This window comes from Macadamia integrifolia, chromosome 9 (genome assembly GCF_013358625.1).
Source record: "Macadamia integrifolia cultivar HAES 741 chromosome 9, SCU_Mint_v3, whole genome shotgun sequence".
Lineage (NCBI taxonomy): Eukaryota > Viridiplantae > Streptophyta > Magnoliopsida > Proteales > Proteaceae > Macadamia > Macadamia integrifolia.
Window position 1 is genome coordinate 27,160,686 of NC_056565.1, and position 18,482 is coordinate 27,179,167.

An 18,482-nucleotide genomic window follows, 5' to 3' on the forward strand; every position below is an offset into this window, starting at 1 on the left:
CCAAAATCCAGTTTTTCTTCTTGGACTGGGGGGTTGACTTTTTATCCTTTTGGAATTTGATTTTTAAACTATTTTTATTGGATTCAAATAGGGGGTATTTGCTTATTTATGAATAATATCTTAAGTAAATGAAATAACACAAATGATAGTAAATGAAATAACACAAATACAAAAAGCATTTACTTAGGCCCCAGGCAAAGTAAATAAGTGCCAAAACACAAGGCGGTATGCAGTGCAATAAGGCGAATGTCACTTAGGCCCCAGGCAAACCGCCTGGACGCCTAGGCGACGCCTTGACAACTATGGGTGGGAGTGGGAAGGCCTGAGGGGGCAGGAGGTCTGCAACTATAGCCAATGACAGTAGTGGTGCTGGGGGTGTTATATGATCTGGTGATAATGGTAGAGGCTTGGGGTTTCTGTTTTTGAGGTTCAGAGTGGAGGATTTGGTGGTGTTGGTGGGCGATGGCTTATTTGAAGTGGGGTGATTGGAGTGGCGATGTGTAGGGGTCACGGCCAAATAGGTGTCTAGGGAACTAGCCAAAGTTGTGTGGCCAGTCAGAGCACCAGTGGAGATGAGCTGTGTTACAGTAGCTGTGGGGCAAGAACATATCCTCTGAGGCAGAGTGCAGGGGTCCAAAGTTCCAGAGGAGCAAGGCAATGCAATGGGGGGCATCTTCAGTGTGTTTAGAAGCCAAACAATTCTGGCGTTGGCAGGAAACCAAAGCGGGCGGCAATTTGCCTTCCGAGGCCATCTTCAGCGGAAAGCAATGAACCGAGGTGGAGGAAGAAGCTTCAAGGCCTTCCAAGGCTAGGTGAGGCTCAGATTGGAGGATCTAGAGTGTCGGAGATGACAATATATTCAGTTGGAGCAGGCACGGCAGCAGGCGAGGCATTGAGCAAAATGGCCAGAACAGGGCTGGTAGCTGGAGGAGAGACGTCAACAGAGGAAGAACGTAAGGTCACGCACCTGAAGGAGTCAGGTGAGGCGAAGTATCGGTGGCTGCGAGCAAAGATCAGCAGTAAGCAGAACTTCTACCATCAAGAGCAGGTCAAGAGGGAACATCGTCGGGTGGAGAAGACAGAGTTGGTGGGTTGGTTGGGTTGGGTTGCGGGTCGGTTTGGGTATTAAGGTTGATAGGTTGGGTAAATGGGTGGGTCGGGTTGTAAAGGTTTCCAGGGTAAAGGGGGGTGGTCTGATAGATATGTTGAGAATTGGTTTAGCATATGGACCGGAAGAAATTGGCTTAAGGGGACAAACGTCAGTTCAGGGTTGGACCAAGGACAATTGAATATATGGAGTCGGTGAAATGGGGTTATTCACCAAAGAGGTAGAAGACAAGCATAGGGTTGTAGAGGCAGGGAGAGGTAGGAGAGGCGAAAGGGGGTGTTGAGGGATGAGAGCAGCGTCATCCAAGGGCTTAGAGGGACTTGTCTGACCTTTAGGAAGCGGAGTAACCAATAGTGGAAGAGTTAGCATAGAGGCAAAGTTGCTGGGACAAATAAGATCTTCAGCCACCATGTCAGAATCTGGTGTCGCCAGAACCAAGAAATGGTTGTGACCACTGTAAAAATTCCGACGATGGACCGGAGGGTAAACACTTCGACGTGGGATTAGAGATCTTAGGGTTCACGGCTGTCGGTGGTTGAGGATCTGAAGCATTTTCTGGCAACACAGGGTTGCGATTTCTTCTTTTCCTACTTGTGTTTCTAGAGACAAATTTCTCTGTAGGAGCTTCCAACTGAGAGAGTCTATTCGATGTAGCATCTATCGTCCCAATGATATTCAAATTGGAGAGGGTTGGTTGAACATCAGTGACGGCTTTCATGCACGAAGAGGATTTATGTCCAAAACATTTACATATTGAATAGGCCGGGGGCACCCATTCGTAGGTAACATCTTGTACAAAAGAATGGCCTTTGCCATTCATTACTGTGATAGAGGCAGCGAGATCATTTCCAGCCTGGACCTCTATACAAATTCAAGCGAAAGAGATTCTGTCCATTGTTTTTGTTCTAATGAGTGAGCCAACGATGCTTAATCCCTTAGCACACCAGAAGTGAAGGGGAAGATTGGGGAATGAGACGCATAGTGGAATGGAGGAAGGCTCAGATTTTGAGAATGATGTTTGAGCATCCCACTGCCTCACGAATATGGGCTTCTTCCCAACGTACCAAGGGCTTCCATCAATGGCAGTAGCTTTGTTGGATTCAGAGTCGAAGTTGGAGACAAAGGTCCCGTTATCGAGCATGAAGGTGGTCACAGAACGTACAGGCTTCCATTGCTTCAGCATGGAAGCTTTGACCATGGAGAATGGAGGTCTGCTTCCCAGAAAAGTACCTACTATGCAATTCTTCCACTTGAGGAATTCGGCATCAAGAAGGCCAGGAGGGCAAAGGCCGACAGGGGTAGAGTTGAGGATGGTTGGAGGGTGATAGTGGAAGGTGTGGCCAGTCGAGGAAGGTAAGGAGGAGTGGGGGGGAGGGGGAGGGGGAGGTGGCAACTGAACTCCAGGAATGGGAATCAGTAGGAGGCTGAGGTTGAGGCTGAGGCTGAGGCTGGGTAGGCGAGGGGAGAGGCAGTAAGGGATCAGGAGGGTGTGGAGGGAAGGCGGCTTTGGGTAGGGAGTTCCCGGCAGCAGAGGCCGCCGGAGGGAGAGATAGGCGCAGGGGGGAAGAGGGGGGGTTTGTGACAAAGAAAAATATTTTGAATCATTGATCTTTACTTCACCTTCCAGGTTTAGCTAGGCATCATACGTGTCTATGGGGCCTTTTGCGTCTGTGTTCCTCCACTAACCATGAAGGATTTTTTTTTTTGGGGGTGGGGGGGCTGGGGGTGTGGCGGTGGAGGGGTACGGAAAACAAGACTTATTTTTATTAACATAATAGAAGGAAAAGGGAAATGTACAATTGTGTCTAGAAGACATTCCATAAGACAGCATGGGTATGTAAGGAAAGAGATGCCATGGATATCTCCAACAACTGATCACCTTTCGGAAACTTTTCAAGCCTGGAAACTCCTTTGGGGCTATCTACTTATCCCTTCCCCCCCCGCCCCAACAAAAAATGTTCTGTATCTATCTCATTAAAACCTCTGATTCTATTTACCAAATGTAAAAAATGGTTATCTGATTCTCAACTATTTCATTTTGCTCATCTATGGCTGGCTATTTTAATTTAAGGATTAACCTTTATTTCCCCCTTCTCCTTTAGTGATACTTGTAAAATCCCTTTCGTTTCTTTTCAAATTGGGAATATGTACGTCTAGCTTTTATGCATTTTAAAATTTAAGGTTATCCAGCCTTTTTTCTTTGCAAACCTAGTTCATGTCTAGGAATTTATGTTTTTCAATATGTTGTTTCTAGATCTCATTGAGGCTTGTTTCTTTTCAGATTCATGACTTGTTGATCAACGCCACCAAACATGTGCTAAAGCCGAAACACGAAATATTGACTCCAGCAGAAAAAGAGAAGCTAATGAAGAAGTACAGTTTAGAAGACAAACAGGTTTAGTTTCCAGTTCTACCCTCACTATTATACAAGTTAGGTTTGAGCTGTCTCTTTGTTTTAAAATGGATAAAGATGACAATATATATATATATATATATATTTTTATTTCTTCCAATCTTTTGGGTCCATTATGCAAATCACTGCATGACTCGAAAGTGCGAGTTTTTTAAATTATCTGAGGTATGCTACTTTGTTTTTAAAATGGATACAGTTGACAATGTTCAATTATGACATTCATTCCAGTATACTAAGTTTTCTAGACTATAACATGCAACAGCCATTTGTCTTCCATTTTCAAGTAACTTTTGAATGTGGATGGTTTTCAAAATTTTAGTAGTGAGGCATCTCTTTCCAAAGAATGACAAAGTAAGATTGATATTAACATCTTCAGTCATCATATTATGGTAATGGTATCAAGAATTGGTATGCATTGTCCATATCAGGACGATACATATTGAGAATGGCCATGTCGATAGGGTAAGCTTATACATAAAAAAATTATGTGCAGAACCAATGCGGGGTGATATGGTATTGATACAGACCAATACACTTGATACACTGGCTGCCAAAACCTGAAAATCCCAGTTTTTGAAAGAAAACTTCTTCGTACTCTGATATTTTGGCCTTAACCTAAGTGGATCCCATCTACACCCAAAAATGACCTAGAGACCAGCCCTTCTTTATTTATAATGATGGAGAGAATGTTCTAGAATATTACAAGGACCAAAACACCCTTAAGGACTTAAGGACCTGTAACATCCCTTAAACCCCAGATTATAACGCTCCCTCTCAAGTTGGTGCATGCACGTCAAACATGCCCAACTTGCTAACAATAGGATGAAATTTTTACCATTGAGACTCTTAGTGAATATATCAACTAGCTGAGCTTCAGAGGCCACAAAAGGTATGCAAATAATGCCTTGTTCCAGCTTCTCTTTTATGAAGTGAGGGTTGATTTCGACATGCTTTGTCCAGTCATGCTGAACCGGGTTATGTGGGTTGTGCAATACTAATGGCTGACTTACTGTCACAATAGAGACGGGTAGGCAAGTCAACATGAACACACAAATCCTGAAGAAGACCCTGGAGCCAAAGACGCTCACATTTTCCATGGGCCATGGCTTGAAATTCTGCTTCAATGTTGGACCTTGCAACCATTGCTTGCTTCTTGTTTCGTCAAGTGACAAGATTTCCTCCAACCATGGTACAACACCCAAAGGTCGATCTCCTATCATCTGGGCAGCCAGCCCAATCTGCATTAGTAAATACTTCAACACTCAAATGACCATGATGAGAGAATAGGACTCCTTTTCCTGGAGTAGGCTTCAAATACCTCAAAATCTGATATGCAGCCTCAAAATGAGGAGTATGGATCATGCATCTATTGGCTTACCAGACTGACAACAAGGGCTACATTAGATCGTGTATGGGAAAGTTATATAAGTCGTCCAACTAGCCTCTGATAACTATTTTTGTCAACTGGTTCCCCATCTTTTTCTTGAGGTGTGAGTTAGGTTCCAAGGGAATGTTAGCAGCTTTACATCCTAACGACCTTGTATCAAAAAGAAGATCAAGAGTATACTTCTGCTGGGAGAGGAAGGCACCTTGAGCTGAATAGACCACCTCAATGCCCAAAAAATATCTCAGCTTCCCCAAGTCTTTGATTTCAAACTCAGTGCCCGAATAAGATTTGAGGTGTGCTATCTCCTGTGTGTCACTGCCAATAATCACTATATCATCCACATAAACGATAAGAATAATGATATATTCCACGGACTTCTTAATGAACAGAGTGTGATTTGCATTACTCTGTTTGTAACCTATGGCAACCATTGCCTTGTGGAATCGGCCGAATCAGGCTCGTGGAGACTGCTTCAACCCATATAGAACCGTTTCAGCTTGCATACCTTGCCTTGAGTTTGTTGAGAGGTAAAGCCATTAGGAACGTCCATATATACTTCGAGAAAAACATTCTTCACATCAAGTTGTTGTAAGTCTCAACCACGGTTGGCAGCACACGATATGATAACTCAGATAGTGTTCATCTTGACAACTGGAGTAAAGGTTTCTTGGTAATCAATGCCATATGTCTGAGTAAATCCTCTTGCAACCAGCCTTGCCTTGTACGTGTCCACTGATTCATTTGTAGATTGCTTCACAGTGAAAATCTATTTGCATCCAATGATTTTCTTTCCGGGTGGGAGATGGACTAGATCCCATGTATTATTCTTCTGAAGGGGTCTCATTTTCTCACTCAAAGCTTCTTTCCACTTTGGATCAGCAAATGCTTCTTGCCAATTATGGGTACCAAAAATAGATGACAAGGAGGAAACAAAAGAATAGAAGGAAGAAGAAAGATGCTCATATGAAACAACATTAGGAATGGGATGTTTAGTGTATTCACTTTGAGGTTTAGGTATAACTATTGGCAAATCAGAAGTTGGATTAGAAGAAGAGGACTCACCAATAGTAGGACTTGGGTATGGAGCATACAACTGGCTTGGTGTAGTGGTGGTAGTGGGTTGACTTGCTTATGCATGCCGTTTGTGAACATACACTTGAAGAGGCTTGGTCGGCTCCCCCGGGATAGAAATCGGTCCTGCTCCACTTGGGCAGCTGGATTCAGTCCTTGATGTTCCTGGCTGGTTATACCCTCCTCAAAAAATATATCAATCACTTCCAATGGGGTAATCAGAGGCACATCTTCCACTCTAGTGGACTCCTCCTGAAGAGGTGCAGGTGCAGGTGTAAGTGCAAGATAATAAGCTTTTGATTCATGGAACACATCATCCATGGTAATGTGCAGACGTCTCACAGGAGGATGGTAACAATGATACCCCTTTTGAGTGGGTGAGTAGCCAAAAAATATGTAGCGAAGCCCACAAGGATCAAACTTCCCATGGAGTTGGTGATTCTAAGCAAACACCCAAACACTTTGGGAAGCACAACAAAGAAGGAAGAACCCATCAAAACCTCAACAGGACATGTGAGGCCAAGACATGAGAGGGTAACCGATTAATGAGATAGGCAGCAGATAGAACAACATTAGTTCAATATTGAGGGGGAACATGAGCATAGTTGTCATGGCGTCGCCAAGGCGACGATTTGGCGGCCTGGTGGAAAAAGAAGTTCATAGCAATGCTACGATTTACGTGACTCACAAATGGCAGTCGCCATTGGCTGATAGGCGTCATCATGGCACCGCCATGGATGCCAGGTCACGCTTGATTCACTAGGCGGTCGATTTTTTGTAAAATGCAGGGTGATTTTGATAGGGCTATGTTGATTTTGGATGACTTGATGTTGCTAAATGTTGGTTTTATATGTTATAGGATATATATTGTAGGATTGTAGCATGCTAAATAATTTTAGAGAATAGGGGAAATAAAAAAGTAGCATACTAAATAACTTTAGAAAATAGGGAAAATAAAAAATGACACATGGGCGATTTAACCGCCATGGCAATGCCATAATGGGCGATTCATCGCCAAATCGATTAGCCATCCCTCCACCGCCTTGGATCGATTTGACGCCGTGACAACTATGAACATGAGTCTCAAACATCAAGCATCTTGCCACCTCTAACAGATGGCGGTTCTTCCATTCAGTGACCCCATTTTGAGCAAGGGTGTCTACACAATTAGTTTGGCGTAGAATCCCCTGGTCAATCAAATATACCTGGAATTCGCCACCAGTGTATTCTGATCCATTATCATTGCGAAGAATTTTGACCTTAGCATCAAATTGTGTCTGAACCATCTTATGAAATTGCTTAAAGCATGGAAAAACATCACTCTCTTGCCTTAAAAATTGCACCCAAGTAGTACGACTAAAACAATTAATAAAGGTTGCAAACCACCAGTGGCCAGTAATAGAAACACGACAGAGGGCCCCCAAACATCAGAATGAATTAAAGCAAATGGAACCAAATTTATATTATCTGAAATAGGGTAAACATATCTAGTTTTCTTGGCAAAAACATAAGCATCACAAAAGAATTTTTTTGGATTACATTGTTTAAATAAAGCAGGATATAACTTAGCTAAAATGCCTAAAGGGGGGGTGAGCCAAACGGCGATGCTACTGATAAAGTGCAGTCAAAGCAGAAGTAGCAGAATCTGGAACTGAAGTCTAAGCAGCCAATTCTATGGGTGACATACACCAACTTGAGGGGGAGTGATGAATAATTCATTATTGTACTTAAACTACTCTTAGGGAGTACTTAGTTTGCTATTAGGACTACTTATTTTCTTGCTATAAATAAAGGGTGATGCAGATACGGCTGCACTTACTTGGTTGGACTAGCATGACCGGCTTTGGAAACCAAGAGCCAGGAAGAACTGGTCCAGCCCAAGGTTTTGGTCCAACAAGGGTTGGAAATAATTAGCAGTTTCCTAGTAGTCTGTTTCCCTATTTTACTTTTCAGACTTGAACGTAGGAGTTAGGACTTCTTCCTTGCATTAGTTTCCTTTTATGTTTGTTTCCTAGTTTAGGTTGGATACTAACTCAGTTGAGTTTCTAATTTTGTGTCCCTATTTTCCCTATATATAGGATGTAACCAATGGACAACTAGAGTGAGTTTATTTGAATGAGAATTAGTTGAAGAGAATGTGTGCTTCCCCTTTTCCCCTTGCTACTCTGATCTTTCCTTCTTCCTTAAGGCCTTCCATCAACTTGGTATCAGAGCCAAAGGATCCAATTCCTTCTTCCAATCAATTTTCCCTTACCCATCAACCTTCTTCCCATTCTCTGTTTTGGTTCTACCGAGATTGAGAACAGCAAAAAAAAAAAAAAAAAAAAAAGAGAAAAAAGAAAAAAAAAGGCCTCTGTTTCACAAACAGAGAAGTCGGAAACCTTAAATTTTCCCTTCCTTCAATCCCTCTACAGCAAACCCTTCCACCCTCTTTCTTTCCTTGTAACGGCAAAAAAAAAAAAAAAAAATTGCAACAGCAGCAGTCCTCTTCTCAGCCCTGTTGAAACCCATCCCCTTTTGCTTCAGTCGAGATCCCCCTCCCTGTTATCAGATCCTGCCAGTCGGGAAAAAAAAAAGAGGCAAGAAGAGAGTCGAGAGAGAAGATCGAACCAGAAAAAAAGAGAAGAAGAGCAAATAGAAGAAGAGTAGACAAGAAGAGAGGAGATAGCGAGACTCATACCTGGATTTTCCACCGCAAGTTGACCTCCTTCGCCTCCTGGTTTTCCATCGAACTTCCTGGAGTATTGTTACTCTCCATCGCTGGTACTTTCAGTTCTACAGAGACCAAAGCTTGTTAAGTTTCCATCTCCAAGCAGGAAAAGAAGACTCACATCTCCCTCGATAAGTCCTCTCTCAACCCACGATTCTCTTTTTTTTTATTTTCCTCTAATCCCTTTTTCTTGAATTTTCAGTATTGTCCTTTGATTCTCCACTTATCCCTAGTTGTCCTTTATACACTTCACTTCCAAGTATACCCCTGCACGGCTGCAACCACACGTGATATCCTTTGTGGTGCAAAGTGAACTTCAATTATTTACAATTCTGCCACTCTTCAAAAAAAAAAAGAGGAAATTACCATTCTGCCATTGTTCCTTACACCTCATTTATTTACTATTTTTCCATCATATTTGAGTGTAATCTTGCTTATCTCCACCATGGTAGCCAATAGTGAAGTTATTCAACAACTGAACTCCTACAAGGGAGAAACTGATGCAAAAATTGATGCTCTCACTACTATTGTCACTTCCCTTAAGACAATGATGGAATCTTTGCAAGTTTCTATTGATCGATTGGTGGTAGTAGATAGAGGAAAGAGTCCCATCCAATCTGGGGATTCTTCGAACACCACTCTACAGGATTTGTCGCTACCACTACCACCACCGCCGCCACATCATACACCGCCACCACCACCTCCACCATATGTGATTGGTAGATATGATGATGGAGCGGAAAGAACAACAAAATTGGATGTCCTTGATTTTTATGGAGATAACAATCCAAAACTGTACCTTGACTGGATTCACAACTTACAGACATTGTTCAGATGGTACTGGTTGACTGAGGCCCAAAATATCCTATTTGTATAGGCTAAATTGAAAGGCAGAGCCCGAATCTGGTGGGTCAAGCAACAACAACAGAACCGAACTTGAGGCATTGGATTAGTCACTACTTGGGCTGAAATGCATGAAGTCATGAATCGAAGATTCTTACCTCCTGATTACAAGCAATGCATGCATCTCAGGTTTGCATAGTTAAAGCAGGAGAATTTGACGGTTGAAGAATATGTTGCTAGATTTTATTATTTGGCCAGTCGTTCTGATTTTGAGTGGGATGAAAAAGTATTGGTGGCACAATTTCACAATGATTTGCACCCTCAACTTAGTGCTGCCCTTGTATTTAGTCGACTGCCTACAATGGAAGATGCTGTACAAGTAGCATATCAGGTTAAGGAAAGTCTGAAGCGCCTATACAATTGGAGGCCATTTACAGATACTTTTCCTAAGGGTCCTAGTTCTATTCAGCCACAGTCATCTCCATAGGAAAATTCAATCAGCAGACCACAGACCCTTACATCATCTATGGCATCTTCATGACCTAGTCGGCCGTATTCTCCATCTTGACTTGATTCAGACATGTCATCTTCACAGCCTAATCATCCGTACTCCCCACCTCGGCGTGGTTATGACAGGAACTCAGTATTTCCAAAGGAGGTTATTCAATGTTCCACATGCAAGTGGTACGAGCATCGAGCTAATCAATGTCCTAATTGGTTAGCGTACATTGACAAGGACAATTTTATACCGTATGTACTAAAAGAGCAAACGGAAACAGGAACATTAAATTTATAAGCCGAGTGTGATCGTGAGCCTAATGAGATTAATGATGGTGACAGTGATGGTGAGGATCAACCATTCTATATGATCCGTCCTCTTTTGACTACACAAAAGATTCGTAAGGAGCACAATTGGCGTTCTAATAGTATTTTTCAGACCAGGGTGCGATGCAATGATAGCTTGTGTAATATGGTGATTGACCTCGACAGTTGCACCAACGTCGTTGCTGAAGATGCTATTCGTAAGCTGGGTTTGAAAACTGAGTCTCATCCCAACCCCTACAAGGTTGGGTGGGTGAACAACAATAATCTGAAAATTAATGAAAGGTGTTTGCTTACGTATTCCATTGGTGGACTGATTGATCAAGTTCAGTGTGATGTTCTCCCTCTGAAAGTCTGTCACATTGTTCTGGGTCGCCCATGGTTGTTCGGTAGGAAAACCAAGCACTGTGGATATGAGAATACATACTCTTTTCAGCATGGTGGCCTTGAAATGAAGTTCCTTCCGGCAAAGGATCTTCCCCCTGGCAAAGGATCTTCCCCCTCTCAAACTCAAGAGGACAATTGATACTTTTCTCCTCAAGCGCATCGACTCTGATGGCATTCATGGACCTCATGCAAACTCGATGGAGTCGAGTTCTTTTCAGAGGAGGAGAGTTGATGCAGATACAGCTGCACTTACTTGGTTGGACTAACATGACCGGTTTTGGAAGCCAAGAGCCAGGAAGAACCGGTTCAGCCTAGGGTTTTGGTCCAACAAGGGTTGGAAATAATTAGTAGTTTCCTTGTAGTCTTTTATTTCCCTATTTTACTTTTCAGACTTGAACCTAGGAGTTAAGACTTCTTCCTTGCATTAGTTTCTTTTTATGCTTGTATCCTAGTTTAGGTTGGATACTAACTCAGTTGACTTTCTAATTTCATGTCCCTATTTTCCCTATATATAGCCTGTAACCGATGGACAATTTAGAGTGAGTTTATTTGAATGAGAATTAGTTGAATTTGTGCTTTTTGAGACTGTGTGCTTCCCCTTTTCCCCTTGCTACTCTGATTTTCCATTCTTCCCAAAGGCCCTCCATCAAAGGGGGATTGTGCTCATTAAGGCATAAGTCCATATTTCCCAATTCTTCTGATACCAAGTTGATGAAGAGCCGGTAGGGGTAGGGAAGAATCCCTGAGATGAGCTTAGAGTTGCAGGGGAGGGAGAGAGTATTTGCACAAGAGAAAGGGGAGGAAGAGAAGAGAATTGCACGTGCAGCCAAGCTGCCAAACCACGTAGGCACACACCACACAATCAAATTTAATTCCTTGTTTAATCTGATCTCTAATTGTCTAGTTACATGTATTTAAATAGAAAAAAAAAATCCAACATAAAATGGAAACCTACACTAATTTAGAAAACTCAAATTTGTTGGAAACTAAATCCTAATAGTTATCTCCTACTTAAGCTACCAAAAATAAAAGATTGCATGAAAATAGAAATAAAAACACAAAAGATCCTACTAGCCAAAGACTCAAGTTGGATCCGGTTCATCTCTGTCTGGATACCTAGATGGGTTTGGATCGATCCATGCCGACTCTACGAGTGTTGATCTGCGTCAATTTCACCCCCCCCGGTCTCATTAGTATACTTCATCTTTGTTTTGTTTCTAATTCCAGGATCACCCATTTTCTTTATTTTGTAATCCCTTCCTTATCCTCTATTTTTTGTCTAACCTAAATACCCCTATAGATTCCATCTGTACCAATCTGTCATTCTCTTATAAACTTCAATATAATTACTGTTTTGCCACTATGCTCTTGATTTGAGTCTTCTATTACTTGGGTGGGCCCATAGAAAACCCAAACAGGGTTTCTAAAACCCTGGGATTACACCACTAGGCGATGAGCAGGTATTGCAACTCTGGGTTTTGCAATCCAATTACTGAAAGATGCTGATAAGGCCATCAGGGGAGGAAAAGGAATGCTTTTGATGATGGCTTCCTTCGTGACGTTCTCTTTTCCTCAGAGGGGGGTGTTTCCTGGCGTTGGGGCAGGGGTGGTTGCACTGTCACTTGGTGGTTTGATCTCAGTTGGTCAGCTTTTCCTTTTTTTTTTTTTCATTTCTTCTACTTCCCCTCATTTTTTTCTTGTTGTGTCGTTCCTTTTCCTTCTTCAACTTGAAACTTTGGCTCACTTGATGCCAAGGTTCAAAATATCAGGTTTCGACCTGGTTTCAACCCTTGAGGAGTCCGAAATTCCATTGAAAATCAATCTGGGAAATTTCAAGGAAACCAGGGAAATTTTCCCGGTTTGGTGGAAACTTTGGTTTCAACCCCTAAAATGTGTTTTCTTTTTCCTGATTTTGTGTACGTCCTATTTTAGACATTTCTAACTCATTCACATAATTCATTTCATGGAAAAAACACCTATAGTCATACTTGTGGTGTTGACCAAAGTTTGGAAATGTACGTTGAGTCGTTGATTGAAACTATACTACATAAGTACATATATAAATTACTAATTAAAAATGTGAAATACATGACTAAAAAGTGGACTCTGTCCTTCCTAGCAACACATCATACGATATGCCAATAAAAGTGGACTCTGTCCTTCCTAGCAACACATTTATGATGTCCTTTGCAGAGTCGGTAAAACTGTTGTTGTTTTCCTCCAGATGCCTCGGATGTTGGTGAATGATGCTATAGCACTGTATTATGGACTTGAGAAGGGGCAGGTGGTGAAAGTCTCGTACAGTGGTGAAGTTACTGGATCTCATGTTACTTACCGTTGTGTTGTCTGATGCTAGTGAGTATCAAATTGTGGAACTTGTTATGCTTCTTATGCAAATTTGTCTTCAACGATAAACAGAGGTTAGCTGTATGTTACATGATACTTAGTAGATCCATAAACTAAGGTTACCAAGGCTCTTCACCATATTACTATATCAGTTGTTTGGGAGTATCTTTCAGTTCTTTACCTTTTTGTAAGGTAAATCTGACCACAAGTGAGACCAACAATTGCTAGGAACATTCCAGATATGGTGACCATAGTCTGTTGCATGAAATTTTGGGAATATACTGGGGGATACTTTTGTAGAGGGTGAGCCTTGGCACAACGGTAAGGTTGCTCCATTACGACCAAGTGGTTGAGGGTTCAAGTTGGGAAACAGCCTCTCCGAAAAGTGGGGGTAAGGCTGTATACATTATGAGCCTCCCTGGGCCATGCAGTGGCGGGACTGTCATGCACTGGGTATGCCCTTTACTGGGACATATTTTAGTATTTCAATAATTGTGTATATGCTTTGCCAGGAGGAGATCACCCAGTGGTCGTATTGTGGATTGAAACAGAGCAGGAGATCCACATTACCTGTTTCAGACCAAACAAAACATAACCTACATCAGGAGTGGTGTCGTGTCCAATGCTTTCTGTTACAGTGTCGGATGCACCATTTCGCACACTCGTCTACTTTTGATTACCGGAATAATGTGTGGGGCCATTGTTGTATTATTTTGGATCATAGTTGTCATGCACCAAGGCAATTGCGGTGGGAAAAAAAATTCAAGGTGACACACCTCGGCGACCAAGGTGCCAGTACAGTCTGAGCCACCTGGATGCCTAGGGAACTACTGATGTCTTGACAACCATGTTTTGGATACTAACTCAGTTTATTGCAGGTGCTCTGAGGTGGTGCAAGTGTCTAGGACCATGGGAAGGAGAAAGTGCAGGGATGAGGTTGAGATAAAGAACTGGCAAAAGACCATATATTGGATTCGGATGCAAAGCAGGTTATTGAGGTTGAGTATTAGCTAACAGAGCTAGAAAAGACTTGAATGGTTCAGTAAGGGGGTGGAGTCTCTTGCAGACTTTGCTATTTAGTTTTATCTCTGGTACGTACGGTGTGCCATGAAAGAAAATATGTATTCTTGCACTTTTTAACACAACTCAACCTTACTGAACCTGATGCCTGTAAGGAGGTTGTATATGTTCCTTTTATTTTTTTTTTCCTGGTATTCAAAGGGCTCTGAATTGTGTAGCAGATGCCTTGGCTAGGAAGGCCCTATCGTGTATGACAGATTGATCATTTTTCATTTTTTGGCTTGACGACTTTTGTGTGACGAAAGCTATTGGTTGTACACATGCTTATCATCTGTAAATTCTCTTTTTACCCATTACAGCGCTTCATATTATACCTTTTAAATTCCAGAAAAAAGCGCTTTATATTATACCTTTTAATTTCCATTTCTGGTTAATTTAATCATTTTTTTCTCATATAATGTATAATAAGCACCTGTAGGCTGTAGCTCAATTTAACTAAGGATAGAGGGTTTTTTTTTTTTTTGGTCTTTATCTTAAAAAGGCTTCTCTTGAAGACTGAAATTACCAAATAACCCTCATAATTCTCCAATAGGAACCTTTAGCAAAGTATCAATGCTACGGCAGAGATTTTTTTTTTCTTACCAAAAAACTAAGAATTATTTAGTTCAAGTTTAATCCAATTAAACCCTTTGAAGTTTGAAGCATGCAAGTTTTAATACATGGGCCATAGGCGCCTGTAGCCCAAATGTCATGGGACTGATGATCAGATTAGAAGGGCTTAGATTTGTTTTGTGGGCTCAGATCCCCATCAGACAACTGCTAGCACAGTTGGTGCTCAGACCACTCAAGCTATTTTCAATGCATTTTTAGTTGTTGAGAACTAAGGTTATGTGCCTCTACCAAAGATGGCAGATATCATTTCCTTTCTTTGGTTTCTTTCTCTTTTCTCTCTGTTCTTCATCTCTTCTGTTCGTTCGTTTTCTGTGATGACGGAAAAGGCGGTTCGCCCAATTGGAGCTTATTGAGCTTTTAGTTGTGGCTCTCATTCGCCCTTTGATCATGCGCCACGGAGCCCATTGAGCTCTCCTGGGGAAATTATTTGATTCACACAACCATCTCTTGAGGAATCCTCAAGTGACCTACCATTTTGAGCTAAAAGATACACGAAGTTAAAATAGAGTTTGCAATCAGATTGAGGAAGTAAAACACACACTCAATAGAACACCTTGCAAATATACTATGACATTCATGAATGTCATAGTATATTTGCCATAGAAAAAAAAAAAAATACCATAGAGATTTACCATCTCATAAACAAGAATTTTTTATGAAATGCCTTTAACAGGACAATGAATAAATAAAATTTACATAGTAAAAGTGGTACATCTGTTGGAGGTAAGGATTGACCAGGATATCCTGAGGACCGCAAACCCACTTCTTCTATTCTATTGGAGTAAGTCAAAATTTCAGTTTACATATCTAAAAGAGGAAACTTATTGCACCGAGATTTCCTAAGATTCACCACATATAATGGAATGGGGTGGGGTGGGGTGGGGTGGGAAGAGGTGGAGAGTGATGGGGTCACATCTGGACCATTTTATCATTCAGCCACTGGTAAAATAAAACTTTGTCCTATAGTTTAAGTCATAAATTGATGCTTTGGTTTCGTGGGTTCCACTTAAGGATGTGAATTTGAAATTGAAATCATTTACCCAAACCGAATCAAGCCGTTTACACCAAAACTACAAAAACTGTTTAGTAAATGGTTCAGTTATGATTTCAAGTTTCAGGCCGATTAGCTAAATGGGTCGAAACCGAATCGAGCCGTTTAACCCGTTGGTTTCAAACTGAATTGAAACCGTGAAAACCAAACCATTTAAACCGTCAAAACCAATCCGATCAACCCATTTAATGATTAAATAAGGTAGGGGCAGAATCGGTATATCATTTCCAAAAAGATAAAAACCTAAAGTGAAAATGCCTACGTGATTGGATATACAATGCGACTTTTGGAGGTAATATTTTTTCTTTTAACCTCATATGAAATTCTTTGGACATTAGATTCATATTCTAAGTAATTGTATATAGCTGAGACAAATGAAAAGGAATTATTTGAAGCCTTGGAAGATGTGTTTTCAGAGCTTTCTACTCCTACTTTAGCATCATCCACCACTACTACCAATGTCCGTTATTATTTAATAGTTTTGTAACTTTGTTTGCATTTCACTTTCTCACTATAATATTTTCTTTTACTTAGTTGTTTGGTTGTTTTAACTAGGGGTGTCAATTCCAAGCCCGCACCAGTAGGCCTGACCAAGTCCGGCATGTTTATGGCACTACTTAGACCGGCCCGATTAATAAACATGTCGGGATCAAGCCCGACACATTTATAAATAGGTAGTACACGGTGTAGCCACCTTGCCCGACGGGCGCCCAACCGGCCTGGCACATTTACAAGCCCGATTTGAACCGACTCCTTTAAGCCCGACCTAGCCCGACCCCTTTAATACTACTTGTATTTTTATTTTTATTTTTTTAATACTATTTGTATTTAGTCCTAAGGGTATGTGATATATAAAATTTAGATGGTAGTAATTGTTATATGAACATTCATCTTTTTTATGCATAGTTTAATTAATTTGAATTTACTAAACTTGGGTTGTGTAGGCATAGTTTAATTGATTTAAGTTTCGTGGGGTTAAAGATCGAGTACATTAATAATTTAGTTACTTTGCGCATCTTTGGCTTAATTTATTTTAACTATTGGATATTTTTCTTTGCTATGCCCATCTTTGCCTCATTTTTCTGGTATTCCTCTTCAAGCACATATATTGGAACAATTTTAAAGAGGACCCGTTTAAAGCCCTTTTAAATCCCGTTTAAAGTTGAATAGGTCTATAGCCCGGTTAAGGCCCGATTAAGGCCCGTTTATGGTAGCCCGATTAAAGCCCAAGACCGACCGGCCCGATTATTAACCATACCATGTCCCCCAAAGCTAAACCCGTTTACTTAAAAGGATGTTCACGGTGCAAGGCTTCCAAGTGGTCAAGCCCGATTAAGCCCGACCGAGACCGGCCCATCCCGACCGGTTGACACCCCTAGTTTTAACAAAACATAATGGCTTCATTTCACATTCTCAAGATTGAATCATTTATCACCAAAAACAAATTTTAGTAAATATGTGAATAAACTAGCAAACCGATTGCTAACCATTTAGAAACAGTATGGAATAAACCGAAACCAAAACCATTTAAAACAGTGCAACCGAAACTGTTTAAAAACCGTGGAACTGAAACCGTTTACTAAACGGTTGTGGTTTTAGAAAGTGCAACCGTTTAATAAATGGTGCGGTTTTGGTTTCAGATAAATAAATATGAACCGAACAGCACCGCACCATTTAAACCGAAATCGAACCGATTAACACCCTTAGACTTCCACTCCCACAAGGCGCTGTGTGATCTAACTTTTAATTTCCATCTAATCATCTCATTTATGTGTAATTTATTTTCTCTCAAATAATAAATAAGCACCACCTGTAACTCAATTACATGAAATGTTGATCAATTGAGGTCTTTGGCTTTGGTCTTGTGGGTTGGACTCTCACCAGGTGCGTTGTTTTAGTTAGTTTTCAATTTTTTTTTTCTTTTTCAAAGTTTCTAAAGAGTTCAAATTATCAAATAACCCTCATAATTGTCCAACAGAAACCTTTAGAAAAGCATATCCACTATGGCAGAGGGATTCATTGTAAAAGCATATTTACAAGGACACTTAAAGTTTGATATAACATGTAAGCCTCAAAGAAATAGTTTTATTACATTTTAGTCGCTCCATGTAACAATATCACATCATGAACATATGTATATATAAATAATTACTATTGCCATCCTAGTCCGATGAAACAACATATATAAAGATTCTTGACCACTAATTAGACTAAACAAATATATATATATATATATATTTTGTTCAAGGTCAGCAAAAGTATATTAATAATCATTAAATTTAAAGATACAAATACCCTTCAAGCCTCTTTTCCATCTTCGGCATGGCCACAAAACAGAAAAAAGGTTCAAACCAAGGAAAACAATGAAAATTACATAAAATGAAATCTAGACCTATGTTGAAGGTCCCAATCATGCTCATAATTTATAAAAGATGGAGAAGCATCCCAAATCTTAGAAGTACGAGAAATAGCAGTATGCTTGGCTAGCTTGTCCACTATGGTATTTATTTCCCAATAGTAGTGAGATATGGTACATGTTATGCTGTCCAAGTAACCTTTGTGGTACCACCATCTTTGTAAAAAGTACTATGGAATGTTCTGTTTTTTGATAAAAGAAACAACTGCCTGAGAATCACATTCTATCTTCAAATT

At 40.8% G+C, this 18,482-nt stretch overlaps 1 protein-coding gene across 2 annotated transcripts in view; it reads left to right on the plus strand.

Moving 5' to 3' along the window:
• The window catches only part of LOC122088113 (DNA-directed RNA polymerase V subunit 5A-like), a 50,898-nt gene extending 36,438 nt beyond the window's left edge, over positions 1-14,460 (plus strand). Inside the window, exons 3-5 of one of the 2 annotated variants that reach the window (XM_042657272.1) lie at positions 3,390-3,503; positions 12,966-13,096; positions 13,966-14,460. In XM_042657272.1, the coding sequence (XP_042513206.1) occupies positions 3,390-3,503; positions 12,966-13,091 (240 nt within the window). In that variant the 3' untranslated portion in view covers positions 13,092-13,096; positions 13,966-14,460. The remainder of the gene's footprint in view (positions 1-3,389; positions 3,504-12,965; positions 13,097-13,965) is intronic. The other variant, XM_042657273.1, reaches the window with a different exon arrangement.
• Positions 14,461-18,482: the final 4,022 nt, after the last annotated feature.